We start from the raw sequence: 17,749 nt of genomic DNA, 5'->3' as shown, positions 1-17,749 counted from the left end.
CAGCTTACACGCTAGCAAAAGTTCAAATTAGGCTGTGTTTTGCGCACTTATTTTTTAAGCTTATTGCAATTTAGAGTGTGGTGAGACCACAAAAATAGTTTATAAGTTGACGCGTGCTCAACACAACACAGACTTAGTCTAATTTGACATTAGTAATGAGCACCAGAATTGTTATAAACTCGGCCATGAGGGTGTGGAACCCTTGATTCATAGCCTTGACTTGTCATGGGTTCCCGTGAATGTTCACGATACTGAGGATGCTGATGCTGATGCTGATACTCTCTGTAAGAAGACTCATCTGGTATTGCTCCATAGTTGTCATACCGCCTACGTGCTTCCCTAGCCATCCCCCCAGGTGGGCCCCTTTCTGTCATTGCATTTGCAGCTTGTTGATAATGATGCAACCGTGTCTCCGATTCCTTGCCAACAAACTCTCCTACCCGTGACGCATGTTGGGCTCTAAGTGAACACAGATTCTCTTGGTATCGCATATTGATCTCTACTATTCTCTGAAAAAAACAACATGCAAAATGGTGACACAGGGGTTTTACTTTTTAGAATGTATAAATATTTTCAGGTGTAAGGTATAAGATATGAAATAACAGAATAAAGTAACCTCTTTGTGTCTAGCATTTTCTGCATCCTCTGCATTGCTTAGATCTTTTATTAATTTCATGATCTCATCTTGGAATCTCTGCTCCATTCCTTCAAAACTTAATTGAGAAGGAGTGTAAGTGTTGTCCTCATACCCAACTTCCATTTCTTGCTCATGTGACTGTAGTCTTGTTTCCTTATTTCCTTGATTCTCATAATTATTATACTTTTGATTTCCCATCCTTTCTTGGGACTGGATCTTCATATTTCCTTTATGACCTCCTTCACAAATTGTCAAGTACAAAAGGAAAGCATATAAGTATCCATCACCAAAACTAAATGGGTTTTTCTTTTAATTTTTAAATCGGAACTATTAATGAAGGAAATACTTACCTTGGGAATACGAATGAGGGGACATTGGATTTAATTCAATCTGTGGGTTTGCAATTGTATTCCACTGCTGTCGCCCATCTCCTCGAAATGGAAATTGAGGTGTTTGAGCATGTTGTTGCATTCTCTGTGCAGACGCATGAGATTGAGAACCACCATATCTGTTCACACTTGCATCACCATATGGTGTCTGCCTGTTCATCTTCTCCTTTTACTCAAAAAACAGCAACACAATCAATCAGTCTTAAATCAGTATTCCAATCGCAGTTACATCAACAAACATCTCATCGCATAATTCAGTAAGTCAGTATGCCATTGTGGTAACAGGTGAGTATTTCGATCTTTTGAAAAAAAAAAAAGTATATCCATACAAATTTCATATGCTGTCTTACCTCCCAAAAACCCTATTTAGATACAACAATAAAGATGCAATTACTGTTCCATTTCACGCGAGTAGGCATATATATATATATATATATATATATATATATATATATATATATATATATATATATATATATATATATATATATATATATATATATATATACTGATAAAACTGTTTGTGTGTTTGTGTGCGAGGGAGGGAGAATGAAGCGAGGCAAAACAACAAACATGTGGTGTGCAAATAAAAAGGCTGTACAAATAAGGCCAGAATGTCCCAAGAAACACAAAAACCTGAAAACCTAATCAGTGAGGCATGCGAATGAAGCTTAATTTTAAACAAAGTATGTTCCAATATGTTGAAATTTTAAATCTACTCAAAAAGAAAAGAGAGAAACAAAAGTGAAGACAAACCTCAAGCGAAGGATGATGCACGGACTTTTCGGCCCGAGTTCTTAAAGAAAGTTGGTGGGTTTATGCAGAAATAAGAAGAATTTACAGGCGATAGATCGTCTGGTTTGTTATAGTTTTGAAATTAATGGCGAGACGATGACGAAGATTGAAGTTGTGTTGTAACAAGGGTTCTTTGGACTGCGATGTAAAACATCTCATGGCCTTTTACAAATAAAAATGAGTTTTAAAAAACTAAAATGTAATGAATTGATAATTTTTTTTTTTAATTACAACATTATTGATTTTTTTTGTCTTATTATGCAATTTGATTTTATATCATTTATAGTAAAATTTTGACAAAAATAAATGTTAATAACATTAGATAAAACATATATTTTTCATGTCCATGATTATTTTCATAATATATCATAAAAAATAATTGTTATAACACAATCTTAAATACTACTAATATTAAAAAATTATCATTTACAAAAATCGATATAAATAGTATTAGACAAATATATTTATTTGATTCAGACCTTTTGGAATCATCTCTCCTAATACACTCATATATAGATATAGAAATTGATAAATTTATTTGTTTTATTACTTTATATCATGATATTAGCTTATAAGATTATAGTTTATGTTGAACTTGGGTCTTCCAAACAAGCAAACGCCTAATGGCTATTCTATGTGCAATTCTTCCATCCAACAAGTTTATGCAAATTCGGGCTTTTATCTACATCACAAATACAAACATCTTTTACTTTTGTCAAGTGGTATAATGTTTTTATACACATTTTAAGGACAACTCTCTAAGAGTTTAACAATTCCGTAACCATATTAATTGTTAAGTACTTGTGTGTAACACCAAAAGTTTATTAAAACACATAGTTAGGACTTAGGAGTTAATATAACTCTAAACAATAATCAAAGCAAGGTCAAAACATTAATTCATAAGTTCGGGCGTCAAACATAATTCCTATGAATGGATACAATTTGTGATCTATGCAATACACAATTGCAGATCTTATCCTTGTATTCTATACTAGTTTATAACCCGTGGGAACCAAGGTTATAAAATTAATCAAATTTTTATAGTAAAAACTCAAAATTATTAATAAGTTATTTTAAATAAATTATTAATTTAAGAGATATTGTTTATTAGTTATGTGAAATTATAATCATTGATTCAAATAAATATATAAAATTAATTTTTTAATATATATTAGATATTTTTATTTGTGAATTAATGAAAATAATAATTTAAAATTTAAAATTTAAAATAGAATTATATTAATAAGAATGTCTAATAAATTTAAAATGGAAAACTAATAGATTGACAAGTGGCAAAACATTAATTAAAATATCTAATATGGTGACACATGGCAAAAGAGTTACTCTTTTATTAGTATAGAGATTATGGATCACATAACTTCTCGTAGTTAAGATAGCAACATGAAGTATAAACCCTATTTGAGAAAAGAAAACATGTTCTTCGCTCCATCGAAAAAAAAATAATAGTAAAATGCTATTTTACATGCTCTTAACTTCAGAAATCAATGAAATGGAAAAATGACCAAAGTTAAAACAAAGCCTACCAATATGATTTAAAAAAAAAAATCATTTGTGCGGTAAACATTAAAAATTGACAAAACACATCATTGTAACAAAATGACAAAACTGCAAATTTGGTCCTTGTGGTTTGCAAAAATCTTTGGATGGGATCCAAAAAGTTTCCAGCTTGCACAGAAGGTCCAAAATTAAGGTTTTTCTAGGTTTTTGATCCTAAACTTAAGAAATTCTTGTAGTTTTGGTCCATGCAGCACTTGAATTGACTGTTTTGCCCTTTAAATTTCTTTTTTGTATTTTTTATATTTTATTTTATAATTATTAATGCAAAAAAAGAAGTAGGTTGGTTCACCGCATCTCTCTCTCTTTCCCCCCCACCCCATCGGAGCCCTCCCCCATTCTCTCTCTTCTTCTTCCTCCTCCTCATCTCTCTATCTCTCTCTCTCCCTTTCTTTCTCTCTCTTAAAATAAAACGCCATGGTTGGACTTGTGTGCTTCTTTCTTGCTTGAAAATAAAAACAAATCCACATAAAAGCTCCTATTAAAAAACCCAGATATGTGGAAAAAAAAGAGAGCTTGTGTTCCATCTGGGTTTTGTTTTGAGGTTATGAAAAATTCCAAATAAACACAATCATCAACAACACCAAATTCCCCCAATTGATGAGTCGATGATGAGATGATGAACTGGTAACGCAGGTGTCGATGGTGAGATGATGAACTAGAATATGAGGAATGCACAATAATTCCCCCATCCCTCCTTCTTCTTCTTCTTTTTTTTTCTTCTTCTTCTCACCTGCACACACTGTTGTTGAGTTCCAGTTGTCACAGTTTTCATTTGCTCCATTAGTGTCGTCATCATCATTGCTACTTCTTTGAATCAGAACCCTAACCTTTGGTTCAACACAGACCTGTGTAAAGGATTCCATATATGTTGTTCATCATCGGACAGCCACCATCAAAGAAATTAGGGCTCTTAAGAAGTAAGGGTTGATAAACAACATAAATTGAAGCATATTTCCACAAATAATCGAGGATCTGACATCTGGGTTCAATACACAGTGAAAAATTGAAACACACACACACACTCGAGAAAGAAAATATGGTGTAAACTCGATTGAAGAAAAATTAACTTGTGTGTGTTTTCTTTCTGATTTGCAGGTCCTGTTTATGATTGTGGTGGTCGACGGTGGGAATTGTGATGTGAAGAGTGTTTGCTTATCGTGAACTGTAACAATATGAGGTTGCAGACGGTGTGTCCATGAAGAGAATGGTGAGAAGATGATGGAACTGTGGGGTTCTTCGATGGAGTAATTGGGTTTTTGGTCATGGGATGAGAGAGAGAGAGAGATATGAGAGAGAGAGAGATATGAAGTGGGTCTATCTTTTTTGTTTTTTATTTTTATTTCATAAAGTATTCTAATAAATACGAAAAGAAAATATAAAATTGAAATTAAAAGGGTAAATCAGTAATTTCAAATCTTTTTAGACCAAAAACCCAGAAAAACCTTGATTTTGGACCTTCAGTGCAAGCTAAAAACTTTTTGGACCCCGTCCAACGATTTTTGCAAACCACAAGACCAAATTTGTAGTTTTGTCTAACAAAATCGTTGAAGGTTGTAACTACAACATCGCGATTCGCGAGAGGCGCATACCTCACAGGCAAACAGGAAACCATGTGGAAAACAGCTATGGCGCGCGCTGCCGGGGCTCTTCGGTCGCCGTTGCAGGGAATTACCAGCACACCTTTCCGCAGCCACTACTCCTCCAGCAGCAAATCTACTTCATCTGCCGTTGTTAACTCCATGATTCTTCGTTCTCTTAAAGAACACTACACCGAAGTCTCCAAAATGGCTCCTCCCCCTGTAAGTGCACATCTGATCTCTAACTGTAGGGTTTACGATGACTTAGATTGAAAAACTGAAACAAAAGTCTATTCAACTCTTTGATATTACGTCGAGCACCTGGTAGGCACTATTGATTCAACAAAAGTACTTGTCCTATGGTTAATTAAAAAATGCAGGGTTTAAGTGGGGTTTATGTATTTGCCTCTAGATGTTATTTGATTTATTATTTGTTCACAGAAGGTGAGTCCTCCTTCACCATTTACAGTGGTGAAAGGGGCACTTGACAGTGGTGGTCCTGTTCTGAAGCGAATGTATGGAGATGAGGAGATCAGTATATCTGTAATGCGGATGGTTAACATTCTCCCTGGATTGGATCCTGCTGAGATTGATGGTGACGACGAGATCAATCAGTTGTTTCTTCATGCTGATATATCGAAGCCTGGGCAAGACTTTGTTTTGCATTTTCTGTGTGGGCTGTATCCAGATGCTTTGGGAATTCATTCTGTTTCCTTAAGACATAAGAATGAAACTTCAGGGCTCCTTGAGGTTCCATCCAAATACAATGGTCCTGATTTTGAGTAAGTCATCTCATGCTCTAAATTTATAATATTAGAACTGCCATAGCTATCTAATGTTTATCTCATGATTTATATTTCTATTACAAATATCATTCTGTGCTTCACTTTCTATTCGACCATAAATATGAACAGAATGTTGGGATTTACCTGAGATGACTTCATAATCCTATTGACAGCATAGAAATTAGCTGTAAAACCAGCAAACTCTTCTCTAAACTGCATATTCATCATCATACTCTCATCAGCACACCAATTTTCTGTGGGGTTTTTATCTTTTTTTCCCCCATTGATACCTTGTGTAGTTTATAGTTCTTGGCTATAAGATGACATACATGCTTCTTTGTTATGTATGCATTTATACACCTTATCAACAATCCAAGATTGTGGTCTCTACTGCAGCTTCTGGTTTGTATAGATTACAGAACCTTCACTTTTATTTCCCCCCAAAACTATCCGGCTTACAACCCTGATGAATACCTATGATCAGTAAACAGAAGAAGAATGGTGGTTTTGGCGGAGTGATATTATTGGTTTGTTGGAAAAGCAGGGAAGGTGTTTGATGAAATGCCCAAATGAGATGGGTGTGGTGGATGAGGGTGAATAGATGATACATTTTTCTTTACCACATACACTGGTTGGTTACTTTACTTGCTATGTATAAAAATTAAAAATGATGAAGGGAGAAAGAATAAGGATGAACGAGATGAAGATGGGGGTATACCAGTCATTTTTCTTACCGAAGAAATTAGTAACACAGAAACAAATAAAATCAAACAAGAAAAACATTTGATATGTTTATCCACACAACTTCATTCAATCAGCTTTCTTTATTGATTGTGCGAAACTCTGAAACAATGATATCTGTACTTCTGTAGACATACACATGATGAGTTCATATTATTTGTTAAAACAAGCAATGCCCTTGAATTATTAGGTTTTTTATAATATTATAAAACTAATTGGTGTTTGTACTAATAATTAACAGAGGGCTTGATGATAGAATGAGGGATGCGTTTCATGGTTACATTGAAGAGAGAGGCATAAATGATGCTCTGTTTCCTTTCCTGCAAGCATGGCTTTATGTGAAGGATCACCGAAGTCTTATGCATTGGTTCAAATCAGTTGGGACATGTGTCAAAAAAACCAACTAACCTTCATGTCATGTTACCTTCTTACATGCTCTACTTTTATAACATTTTTTTCCCTAATGGATGTATGATCCTGCTTTTAATAGTCTTTTATCTTTATATATTCAATTTTTTTTTCCAAATTATTATATGCGTTTTGTGTTCTAGCTTATTATTCTTTTCATATACATTTTATCTACTCAAAACCCGTGGCCTTTCCGGCCTCAAAAAGGTTATCTTAATTTCTTATGGCATGTGGGGTTGTTTTTAAAGACTTAATTTGGCCCATTACGTAGAGAAACTTGAATCAGAATCATTGGAGGAGTTTTGGTTCATTGTATTTTCACATAATTTTTCAATAAATAAATTCGTCATTCATACACTTGTACTTTTATTATAATTACATTAGTTGCATCAGAACGTTAGACAACTAACATTCCCATTGTTAAATTACCTTTTTTGGTTGCCAACTTCTCCCTAATTTATGTTTGTTTTAGTTGATTAAACGAAAATTATGCATTGATATGATTGTTACAGTATTCAACAATTTTATGAGTTTAACTATTTTTTCCCCTCCCAACACCTTTTATGAATATTGTTAAAACTAATGAATATTATGATTTTTTTTTTAAATGTAAGGGATTTATTCGGTATAGAAAAGAATATTGTATTCTCTATATAACACTTTAAAGAACTTAGATGGAAAAAGAAAAAGAAAAAAAGAGCCCCCAAGTCTATTTTGCCTTCTTTAATGCTACATGTGTTGGTAACCCAAAAAAGATGATATAGGAAAGAATGAAAGATAAAGATATACTCTTAGATTTTGGTGGTGGTTATTAAAATCACTAAATGTGCATGAATTTTGACTTTACAAAGCATGACAGAATAATCTCTTATTAGTTCTTGAACTAAAAAGTAAAATATTCTCACAAATTTTGAAAAACATTGAACCTATAAATGGTTGAAAAATAAAGATAAAAGACTTTTATTATGGTCTTGGTGAGCGGACATGGTTCTTTCAGAAAAAATAATTATGCTGTGTATCAAGCACAATGAAGTTCAATTGATAGCTTTTACAAAGTTAAGAAAACTGTGGCATATGATATGATATGTAGTTTTCTAATAATTGTATTTATTTTGAAAACTGACATATTGTTTTCTAATAATTTTATTTCTTTTGGAATGTCGTTGTTCATACAAATTTCTTGATTATATTGGCGCATATTGTTTTATTGTGAAATTATGCAACTATTTGAAATCTTGACATGTTGTGGTGGAAACTTGAGAGTTTCAATTCACACTACGACACGTAAAATCAACATTTCCATAAATCATTTATAATTAAACACAACGATGCCAATTAAAATAAAAAAACCGTGGCAATTGAATATTAAATATACACACAAAAAAAAAAGTCAACTATATTAAATCAAAATGACTTGGATAGATATAGAGTGGGGGAACGATGGGCCATTGAAGAAAAGCTTGTGCTCTTGTTGCCATAAATTCAAAGTTGACACAATTATGATCAATTGTGTCAACTTCTCCTCATATTATGTGGGATACAAAAGAGATTTTGGATCTTTTTCTCCCCAATAGTAGGACCATTCGAGGTTATTTTCGTCAATTCATCATTCAAAAAGTGAGTGGATTGGTCATTGTGCACTTGATAATGATATATTGATGGGCCACAACCTTCCGATTTGAATATACCATTCGTTTTCTGTTCCAATGTTCGTTTTCGTTAACTACATAAACTAAGGATAGAATTGTCATTTTAATAATCAATTTTTCACAAAATTACAAGGATTATTAAAGACCAAAGAATTTTTGTTTGATAGTTCATACCTTATTTATCTATTTTATATCTTTGACACGTGGATAATTAATGATATATCTTAGATGTTAAAGAGTTATGGTACGTCATCGATGACATGTGCACTCCATCTTACGTATCGTATTGTTGGTGCTAAGTACCTAATTTGTCATTTTTGTTTCGATTATACTCATTAAATTTGCACGTTATTCATAATTCATAAAACAATCAAATTCATGTTGGAAATTTTATTGGAGATGAATATTAATTTGTCTAAAATCTTAAGCCATAAGAATTAAAGAAAGAATGAGTGATATGAGCCACATGTGAGAAAAAAAAGGTACAAAGAAATGTGAGACACAAAGCAATAAAAGCATGATAAATATGATTGATGCCCATATACCATGGCCATGATGATTCTATTGTAGCCAACCATTGACTCTCTCACATGCCTTGCCAACTTTTTCACATTGTATTTTGGGTGGTTCATTTCATGTCTCATGAGGCCAACGTGGGCCCAAACTAGTTCTTTTTATTGACTTTCTAAGTACAGGGAGGGAGTTGACCAAGCAAAATCTATATTGTATTGATATCAAAGTAAGGCCGAGGGTTTGAAGTTGCATAAATAATACTAAGGTTTTTTCATATATGTTTTTACTAGGTATGGTAAGTTGTATGGTTTGACTCAATCTCAATCAGTATACTATAATTAAAAACATTTAATTAAGTCATATAGTATTTGACATCTTTATTATCAGATCTGATAAGAAGTTGAGTTCGAATGAATCAGACATTGACTCAATCAGATTTTATTCAATCAACAAATAAATATAAATTTTAATTGTTATTGTCAAAAATACTGTTAACCAAAATATGTTATTAAGTTTTTGGCATTTCACCGCACATATTTGTTGTTTATAAGCTTATTTAGATCAATACATGTCATGAAATTAATTGCTCAATTAGATAATTGTATACATTATTTAACATATTTCTTTTTAATTCTTAGTGAAAATCCGTAAGTACCTTCAAGTGGTGATGAAAGATGATGGGTCATACAACGTTGTTGGTGTGTATAGTGATTCTTATGATGGAGATAAGTAACTTCCATCTAAAGTCTTTCAAAAAATAGAAAACCATAATTTATGACAATTATTAATGATGGTATTAAAGAACAACCTTCACAGGGTTTTGCTTGAAACTTGAGTGGCTTAACTAAATTTCTAATGTTAGACAAAAAAGGACAAAGAAAACGTAGTAGCCAATGTATAATTAATACGCAATTGGTTGACTTTTTGTATGACTAACAAATAAATTTTAGAAGTTATCTCGACATTATATGTCCACGGATATACCTTAGTTTTAAACAACTTTTTCCTAAGCTTTGGCATCTAGAGCTCTCCGTCCATTCAAGAGTGAACCCCCCCCCCCCCCCCCCCCCCCCCCCCCCCCTCCTCTCAAAGATATAGTTATTGTCATTTTTGCTTATAACTTACCGATTTTGATTTAAAATATCTCTTTTGTTTTTTGAATTTCGCTTTCTAAGGATACATATTCAAGTTTTTAGTATTTTAAACGTCTCGTTGTGAAAAAAAAAGAGGTCACCCAGTGAACCCATTCCTAATCATCAACTTTAACGAGCCACACCATTAAAATGAGTAGCCACCTCAATTGTCATATTTGATAATAATTGACCTAATGGCTTCGTTTCTTTACATGATGATTGATATTTTTTCCAAAGTATTTTTACGAGGTACCCTACTATCAGTTACGCAAATGGAATAGAGCGTCAGTTTGAGGATGTGCATTTTATTTTGCTAGAATGGACAAGAACAAATTTGTGGTTTTTCTTTAAAGATTCACACATGAGAAGTATAAGAATATGTATTATTATATGTCGGACTTGCAATTTCCTGAACGGTTGAAGATAATAGTTATAGGCATCGACTATATACACTTCATCAAAATAGGGTACGTTTGTGGTTGTATACTTTCTGTTTACATTGATCACCTTGGTATGAATTTGCATAATTGGCTTAATGATGAAAAAGTTGAAGTGCGCAGTCCTGAAGACGAGCATTCAAGTGTATATGGCTTTTCAAGGTGATATGGGTGTTGACATTGGCCTAAATGATTTGCAAGGATAGATGGATGATGGGGTTAACTTAGATGAGTGTACTTCTATGAACAAGACCATCAATGATGTGTTTTTGAGTAAGCTCTTCCCCAAGGTGAATCCAACCCCATGCAATCCACCTCATGAGGAGCCATATCTTCATATGGATGAAAATGAGGCAATAGTTGATGAAAAAAGAACCTATAATGAAGTTGTTCGGTGGAAAAAGTATAAGCATATGCTAGGTATACAATTTGAAAGTCCTAAACAATTAAAACATATGTTGTGTATGTTGGATTAAGGTGTCTATGTCAGTAATTAAATTGGTATATTCTTGTAATTAGAAACAAAATCCTTTTTGGGTTGCTCTCATAACTAGAACTTGGTTAGAATGACATTTGTAGAGAGAGAGGGAGGGGGGGGGGGGAGAGGGAAAGGATAATTTATTAGATTATTATATGATTAATAAACTATTATAAGGAAATGATTTGTTAATATATTATGTGATTAATATTAATATATTAATTGGAAAGAGATAACTAGTATGTTAATTTATTATGTGATTAATAAATTAATATGAGATCAATTATTAAATAATTGATTTGTTGATTTATATGATTAATAAACTAACATGAAATCAATTAGAATTGATTAATTATTAATAAAAATCAATATGGAATTAATTCGAGATTAATTGGAATTAATTAAAGGTACAAGAAGTGAATTGTAATTGTTTAATAGTTGAACAAAAGAGGCAATTCTAGAACCATCCAAAGAAGAACGGTTTTGGGAACCTCCTTGGGGTTCCCAAAAGCCTCTTGGATGCATATAAGGAAATGATTTGGATGGAGATTAAATCCATTCAAATCTAGCTTTGTCCCTAAGTTACCTAAACTATAAATAGGACCCCTTAGGCTAGGATTTTCATAGTTATTCTTTCCTAAAAGTATATGAACAAAATTTCCTTCTCCTCCTCTCTCCTCAATTATCTTTTAGTTCTAGGTTTTGGTTGTGAGCCATTAGAAGCATCTGTTGGAATAGTGTCTAAGGCTGCAACTATATTAGGCAAGTATTTGACCCGGTTGTGCATGATCCTTTTGGGTTGCCTTCACCATAGCAACTTGATAGGATGATTTATTAAGAGAGAGTAAATATTATTAGTATATTATGAGAATAATATAAAGAATAGTATATTGTTATTTGATTAATATAAGTCATAGAATTAATTGGAATTAATTTGGTGACTTAAAGAGATTAATTAAATAAAGGGGTATAAACTGTCAATTGTTTGATAGTTAAGCTTTAGACTATAAATCCTTACAGATATATAGTGGACGGATTCTAGAAGCTAGGATAGCTCCAAAATCGTCCAATGACTTATCTATGGAAAGGATTTGGATAGCCTTAAGAGAAGATTATCCAATTAGGGTTTAGGTTGTAACCCTTAAGGAGTATACAAGTATAAATAGACCCCATGGGCAACGGAAATCGGCACTTCATCAAAAGAATAGAAAACCTGGCCGATTTCCTTCCCTCTCCTCTCTCCTAAATCATCTTTATTGCTATTGGTGTTTGTAAGCCATTAGAGGAGTGACAATTGTGACTCTAGAAGCTCCAAGACAACAAGGTCAACAAGGAATTCAAAGGTATGGTTCTAGATCTGTTTCAATGTTGTTATTTAATCTAATTAGCCATTAGAAGTCTTGGATTCAAAGCATGTTTAATTAGAAAGCCTAGATCCAAGCATTAGGGTTTTGCATGCGCACATAGGAAAGTTCTTATGGCTAAAACCCATCAGTGGTATCAGAGACTAGCTTGGTTTTCATTAAATTGTTGCTTGATTAACTGAAACAAACCTGAAAAATTCGATTTTTGGTTTCTGAGTCATGGACTCGGCGAGTTCCAAAGTGGACTCGACGAGTAGGCCTGACTCGGCGAGTCCCTTTGTGCACTCGGCGAGTCCAGGCGTTAGGAATGGCCAGATTCAGGATTTTTTCATAATTATCTTATGGAAACTTACCTTAATCATATTAGATCAACCCTAATCCGATTTTTTGATATATATGACTGTGATCTTGATCTAATTAAAGATATTTATCAACTAATAAAATATTTAATTTCCTTATATGATAATTAATTAATTATTTTGATTATTTTGGTAATTATCTTGCAAGAAATCTTGAATAAATCAAATATAGATAATTAGGAAATTAATTGTTAATTGGAATTATTTGTTATTTGATCCTCCATGTTTTAAATGTTTAAAACTTGTCTTCAAGTTTTGAAATTTATATTTTGTGATTAAAAGTTTTAATTTAGACAATTTAAATTTCAAACCCTAGATTTTAAAAGGTTTAAAATACAACCCTATACTAATATGATATTACTAGAATAATATATATATATATATATATATATATATATATATATATATATATATATATATATATATATATATATATATATATATATATATAACTAAATGCTAGTCTTACCGTTAGTAGGCCTCATTCACGAAGCCGATCTATAAGGTGGGTATAAGGTTGCGGCCTATAAAATGGCGCTTAATGGGTGTACACTCACACCCACCGCTTGCTTGATCGGTGGAGGGTCGTTAGCCGAACGGGTAGGATAGGGCAACCTCATCCTCTCATTAAAAGTATAATAAGTAATACAAAGTAACTACACATATTTTAAAATTTCCCAATCTTAGTTACTTTAGGAAAAGTGAATTGATGCAATCCCATGAAATTACACTTTGCACCCTTGCTAAGAAGTTGGTGGAGCGTGTGTGGTTTACCGGCACACTAATTGGTTCTAACAAAGGTGGCAAAGGGTGATTCATTGTTTATCATAGTTCGATGGAGCGTGTGTGGTTTACCGGCACATCGAATAGGTGATCGTTACAATGAAGGCACCATGTGAATTTGCATGGTAATTCACACCCGCTTTGTGATCCTCGGTATCCCAGTCACAAACAAGAGGGGCATATCGAGATTTAAACATGCCATTGAATAGTTTCAATGAATCTCATCCGAACCTAGGAATTCTCAATACACTTAGGACTAATAGTTTAGGTTTTTGTGATGGAGAATTAGTGAATCGTCATTCACTTACCTTCAATTTATTTGCATGTTAGATTACGGCATCCCTTTTCTACTATGTAAATGTTATTGTTGGATCCTAGCCCTAATTTTTCTAATTGGGTGATAATTAGGTATTCTTATTCTAATCTATCTTTGTCCTTTCTATTTGTAGATGTCGAACGCTAACAACGCTGTTGCTAGTTCTTTCACGTTGATGAGCCTTTGCCAAAAGGTCACCTTCGATGGAACGAACTTTAGCGAATGGATAAGATACATTCGCACCATTGCTCGCTATGAGGATAAGGAGTATGTCCTCGATGAGAAGCTCGGGAAGATCAACCCCGAAATCGCTACTCCGGCTGAAATCACCGCTTTTGAAACTCATGAGCGAGATGCAACGAAGGTACATTGCATCATGATTGCCACCATGAACTTTGAATTCCAAAAGTCCTACGAGGACATGTACCTGTACGAGATGCATCAAGACTTATTGGAGAGATACCACCAAAACGCGAGACAAAAGCGTTATGAGATTTTCACCAACATGATTTCCGCTAAGATGGGTCATGGAGAATCTCTTACCGTGCACTTGCAAAAGATGCAAAGGTATGTCGACCGCCTTCGCAAGTTAAATGTTGACTTTGGGGAAGACTTGGCGATCGACATGGTGCTTCACTCTTTGCCTCCGATGTACAACCAATTTAGGATGACCTACCACATGAACAAAGAAGAGGTCACCCTAAGCAAACTCCAAGGTCTCTTGAGGGTTGCTGAGAGCAACTTCAAATACAAGTCTGTTGCACCAACTCCCAATCCGCCTACTGCTCCTGTCTTGGCTATTGGTCAAGGGAAGGGAAAGAAGAGGAAAGCTTCATCGAAGAACTATCGCAAGGTTAAAGCCCGAGATGGTGCCTCTTCTAGTGGGACCAAAGTTGATCCCGCTAAGCCCTGTCCTAACCCGAAGGAGGCAGAGTGCCACCACTGCCACAAGATAGGACATTGGAAGAGAAGTTGCCCAGAGTACCTGCAAACAATCAAAGAAGGAAAGATCAAGCCATCTTTCGCAGGTATATACACAATTAAATCTAACGATTCTAATCATGCTATTTCTTGGGTTCTTGATACCGGTTGTGGTTACCACATTTGTTCTAATGTGTAGGGACTAAGAAGAAGTAAGGATGTGGAGCAAGGAAGAATCAATCTAATCATGGGGAACAGAAGATCGTCGCCTGTGACCAAGATTGGAGTGTATTCTTTAGTGCTTAGGAATAATTTGTGTTTAGATTTGAACAATTGTTGCTATTCTCCAGAAATGGCTAGAAACATCATTTCATTTCATGGTTTATATAGACAAGGATTTAGATTTTCTTTTAATAATGAGAATGGTTCTATTTTGGCTTATCTAAATGGTGTCTTTTACTTTGAAGCTATACCATGTAATGGAATATATGAAACTGTTATGATTGTTGATAACTTAGGAAATGATGTTTTGAATATAGATTCTTCCACTAGTATGGATAAAGCATCCTTGTGGCATTGTCGTCTTGGACATGTCAACAAGAAACGCATATCCCAACTCCAAAAGGATGGAGTGTTGGAGTCATTCGACCTTAGGGAAGATGACATATGCGAGTCTTGTTTACTTGGAAAGATGACTAAGTCACCCTTCACGAGTACATGTGAAAGGGGTGAGGGTCTATTGGACGTAATACATACCGATGTATGTGGACCGTTTAGATCAACCATGAAGGATGGGAACCGCTTCTACGTGACTTTTACCGATGATTATAGTATATATGGGTATATCTATTTAATCAAGCAAAAGTCAGAAACTTTTGAAAAGTTCAAAGAGTTCAAGAATGAAGTGGAGAATCAATTGGGTAGGAAAATCAAGATGCTTCGATCCGATCGAGGAGGAGAGTACCTAAGTCTTGAATTCCACGATTATCTCAAGGAGTGTGGAATAGTTTCGCAATTGACGCCTCCTAGGACATCGCAGTTGAATGGTGTGGCAGAAAGGCGTAATCGAACCTTATTGGATATGGTTCGCTCTATGATGAGTCGTGCTTCACCAAGGAACCGAGGGATCATGGTAGATCAAGACATATCGACAGAAAATACGATTTCATTAGACATCGTGTAGAAGAAGGACAAATCGTAGTGAAGAGGATATCATCAGAAGATAACCCAGCAGATCCGCTTACGAAGGGACTGAGTAGGGTTAAGCACTTGCAGCATGCTAGGAGTATTGGGCTGAAGGATGATATTAGCATAGATTAGATAGTATTAGAAACGTGTAATAGATAAATGTAATTAACATTCGATGATTAAATAAAGGAGTTTTATTTATGAGTAATGTTACTATCTTATGTTAATTGTTTAGCTATTGTTTCACTTTGCATGTTTTGACTTCCAGAATAATTGAGTTTATTAGGAATAATCGAATTGTTCAAATTGTCCACAATCGTTCATATGTTGGAAGTAGATATGAATGAAGATTGTCATGAATTGGTGTGTAGATTGTCTAAATGGTTTTAGACATAGCAAAGGGTTGCTGCAACGTTCATGAGTGCTTATGAACTAGTTTTGAGCATTGGAATAAACTCGCGCTTGCTGGAATCACCTTATGGAATATGATATAAAAGGGTGATCGCAAGACGATAATATCATATAGTCTTAAAACCTAGATATATGGTTTGTTATTTGTTAATTGATTGTACATTGATAATGCGAAAACGCATCAGTAACTCGGTGTTATAAAACGCATTGTTGTGTAAAGTTGGTTAATGAATAAGTAAATGCATATAAGTCGAAGTTTATCTGTAACTTTTATCTAAGAAGGTAAAAGCGATATCTCGGCCCCTCGATGATTTGATTTGACTTATGTGCCGGGCCCGGTCAGAACTGAATTGATGTGTTCGATTAAGTTCTATGTCGAATAAATTAGAGAACGAGAAACCTAAATGCTTGACTAACCATTCCATAGGATTGTCAGCATGATATCTAACAGAGGACTGTAGGATCCCTTATCTAAAGGACAAGATTGATTAGATCAGAGTTTGACAGCGTCTTTGAGAGCTACGATTGCAAACCGAATTGTACTTGTGCATATAGTTACTAGACTTATCCAAGTGGGAGACTGTTGGAATAGTGTCTAAGGCTGCAACTATATTAGGCAAGTATTTGACCCGGTTGTGCATGGTCCTTTTGGGTTGCCTTCACCATATCAACTTGATAGGATGATTTATTAAGAGAGAGTAAATATTATTAGTATATTATGAGAATAATATAAAGAATAATATATTGTTATTTGATTAATATAAGTCATAGAATTAATTGGAATTAATTAAGTGACTTAAAGAGATTAATTAAATAAAGGGGTATAAACTGTCAATTGTTTGATAGTTAAGCTTTAGACTATAAATCCTTATAGATATATAGTGGACGGATTCTAGAAGCTAGGATAGCTCCAAAATCGTCCAATGACTTATCTATGGAAAGGATTTGGATAGCCTTAAGAGAAGATTATCCAATTAGGGTTTAGGTTGTAACCCTTAAGGAGTCTACAAGTATAAATAGACCCCATGGGCAAGGGAAATCGGCACTTCATCAAAAGAATAGAAACCCTGGCCGATTTCCTTCCCTCTCCTCTCTCCTAAATCATCTTTATTGCTATTGGTGTTTGTAAGCCATTAGAGGAGTGACAATTGTGACTCGAGAAGCTCCAAGACAACAAGGTCAACAAGGAATTCAAAGGTATGGTTCTAGATCTGTTTCAATGTTGTTATTTAATCTAATTAGCCATTAGAAGTCTTGGATTCAAAGCATGTTTAATTAGAAAGCCTA

The 17,749-nt window shown here is 34.1% G+C and overlaps 2 protein-coding genes across 3 annotated transcripts; one reads left to right on the top strand and one right to left on the bottom strand.

Moving 5' to 3' along the window:
- Window positions 1-47: 47 nt before the first annotated feature.
- On the bottom strand, window positions 48-1,988 carry LOC111916308 (uncharacterized). Of its 2 annotated transcripts, none has more exons than XM_052768637.1 (4): window positions 1,783-1,988; window positions 988-1,192; window positions 617-876; window positions 48-509 (listed from the first exon to the last, which is right to left on the bottom strand). In XM_052768637.1, the coding sequence occupies exons 2-4, from the start codon at window positions 1,184-1,186 to the stop codon at window positions 150-152; spliced, it is 819 nt and encodes a 272-aa protein (XP_052624597.1). In that variant the 5' UTR covers window positions 1,187-1,192; window positions 1,783-1,988; the 3' UTR covers window positions 48-149. The 2 variants fall into 2 exon arrangements, with proteins under 2 accessions (XP_052624597.1, XP_023767717.1); XM_023911949.3 differs by having other exon boundaries at window positions 988-1,198; window positions 1,783-1,987.
- Window positions 1,989-4,937: 2,949 nt separating this feature from the next.
- LOC111916307 (mitochondrial acidic protein mam33) lies at window positions 4,938-7,014 on the top strand. Its single transcript, XM_023911947.3, has 3 exons — window positions 4,938-5,198; window positions 5,418-5,758; window positions 6,744-7,014. Exons 1-3 carry the CDS (start codon window positions 5,010-5,012, stop codon window positions 6,907-6,909), a joined length of 696 nt encoding a protein of 231 aa, XP_023767715.1. The 5' UTR covers window positions 4,938-5,009; the 3' UTR covers window positions 6,910-7,014.
- Window positions 7,015-17,749: the final 10,735 nt, after the last annotated feature.

The sequence above is a fragment of the Lactuca sativa genome, chromosome 2 (genome assembly GCF_002870075.4).
Source record: "Lactuca sativa cultivar Salinas chromosome 2, Lsat_Salinas_v11, whole genome shotgun sequence".
In the NCBI taxonomy this organism is placed as follows: Eukaryota; Viridiplantae; Streptophyta; class Magnoliopsida; order Asterales; family Asteraceae; genus Lactuca; species Lactuca sativa.
This window is presented reverse-complemented; position numbering and strand designations above follow the sequence as displayed.

Excerpts from the sequence above, each read along its gene's own strand:
- LOC111916307 (XM_023911947.3), top strand. The coding sequence starts at position 5,010 with ATGTGGAAAACAGCTATGGCGCGCGCTGCCGGGGCTCTTCGGTCGCCG. Across the intron at positions 5,199-5,417 it reads CCAAAATGGCTCCTCCCCCT|AAGGTGAGTCCTCCTTCACC; the intron begins GTAAGTGCACAT and ends ATTTGTTCACAG. Across the intron at positions 5,759-6,743 it reads TACAATGGTCCTGATTTTGA|AGGGCTTGATGATAGAATGA; the intron begins GTAAGTCATCTC and ends AATAATTAACAG.
- LOC111916308 (XM_052768637.1), bottom strand. The coding sequence starts at position 1,186 with ATGAACAGGCAGACACCATATGGTGATGCAAGTGTGAACAGATATGGT. Across the intron at positions 877-987 it reads CCCTCATTCGTATTCCCAAG|GAGGTCATAAAGGAAATATG; the intron begins GTAAGTATTTCC and ends CAATTTGTGAAG. Across the intron at positions 510-616 it reads AAAATGCTAGACACAAAGAG|AGAATAGTAGAGATCAATAT; the intron begins GTTACTTTATTC and ends TGTTTTTTTCAG.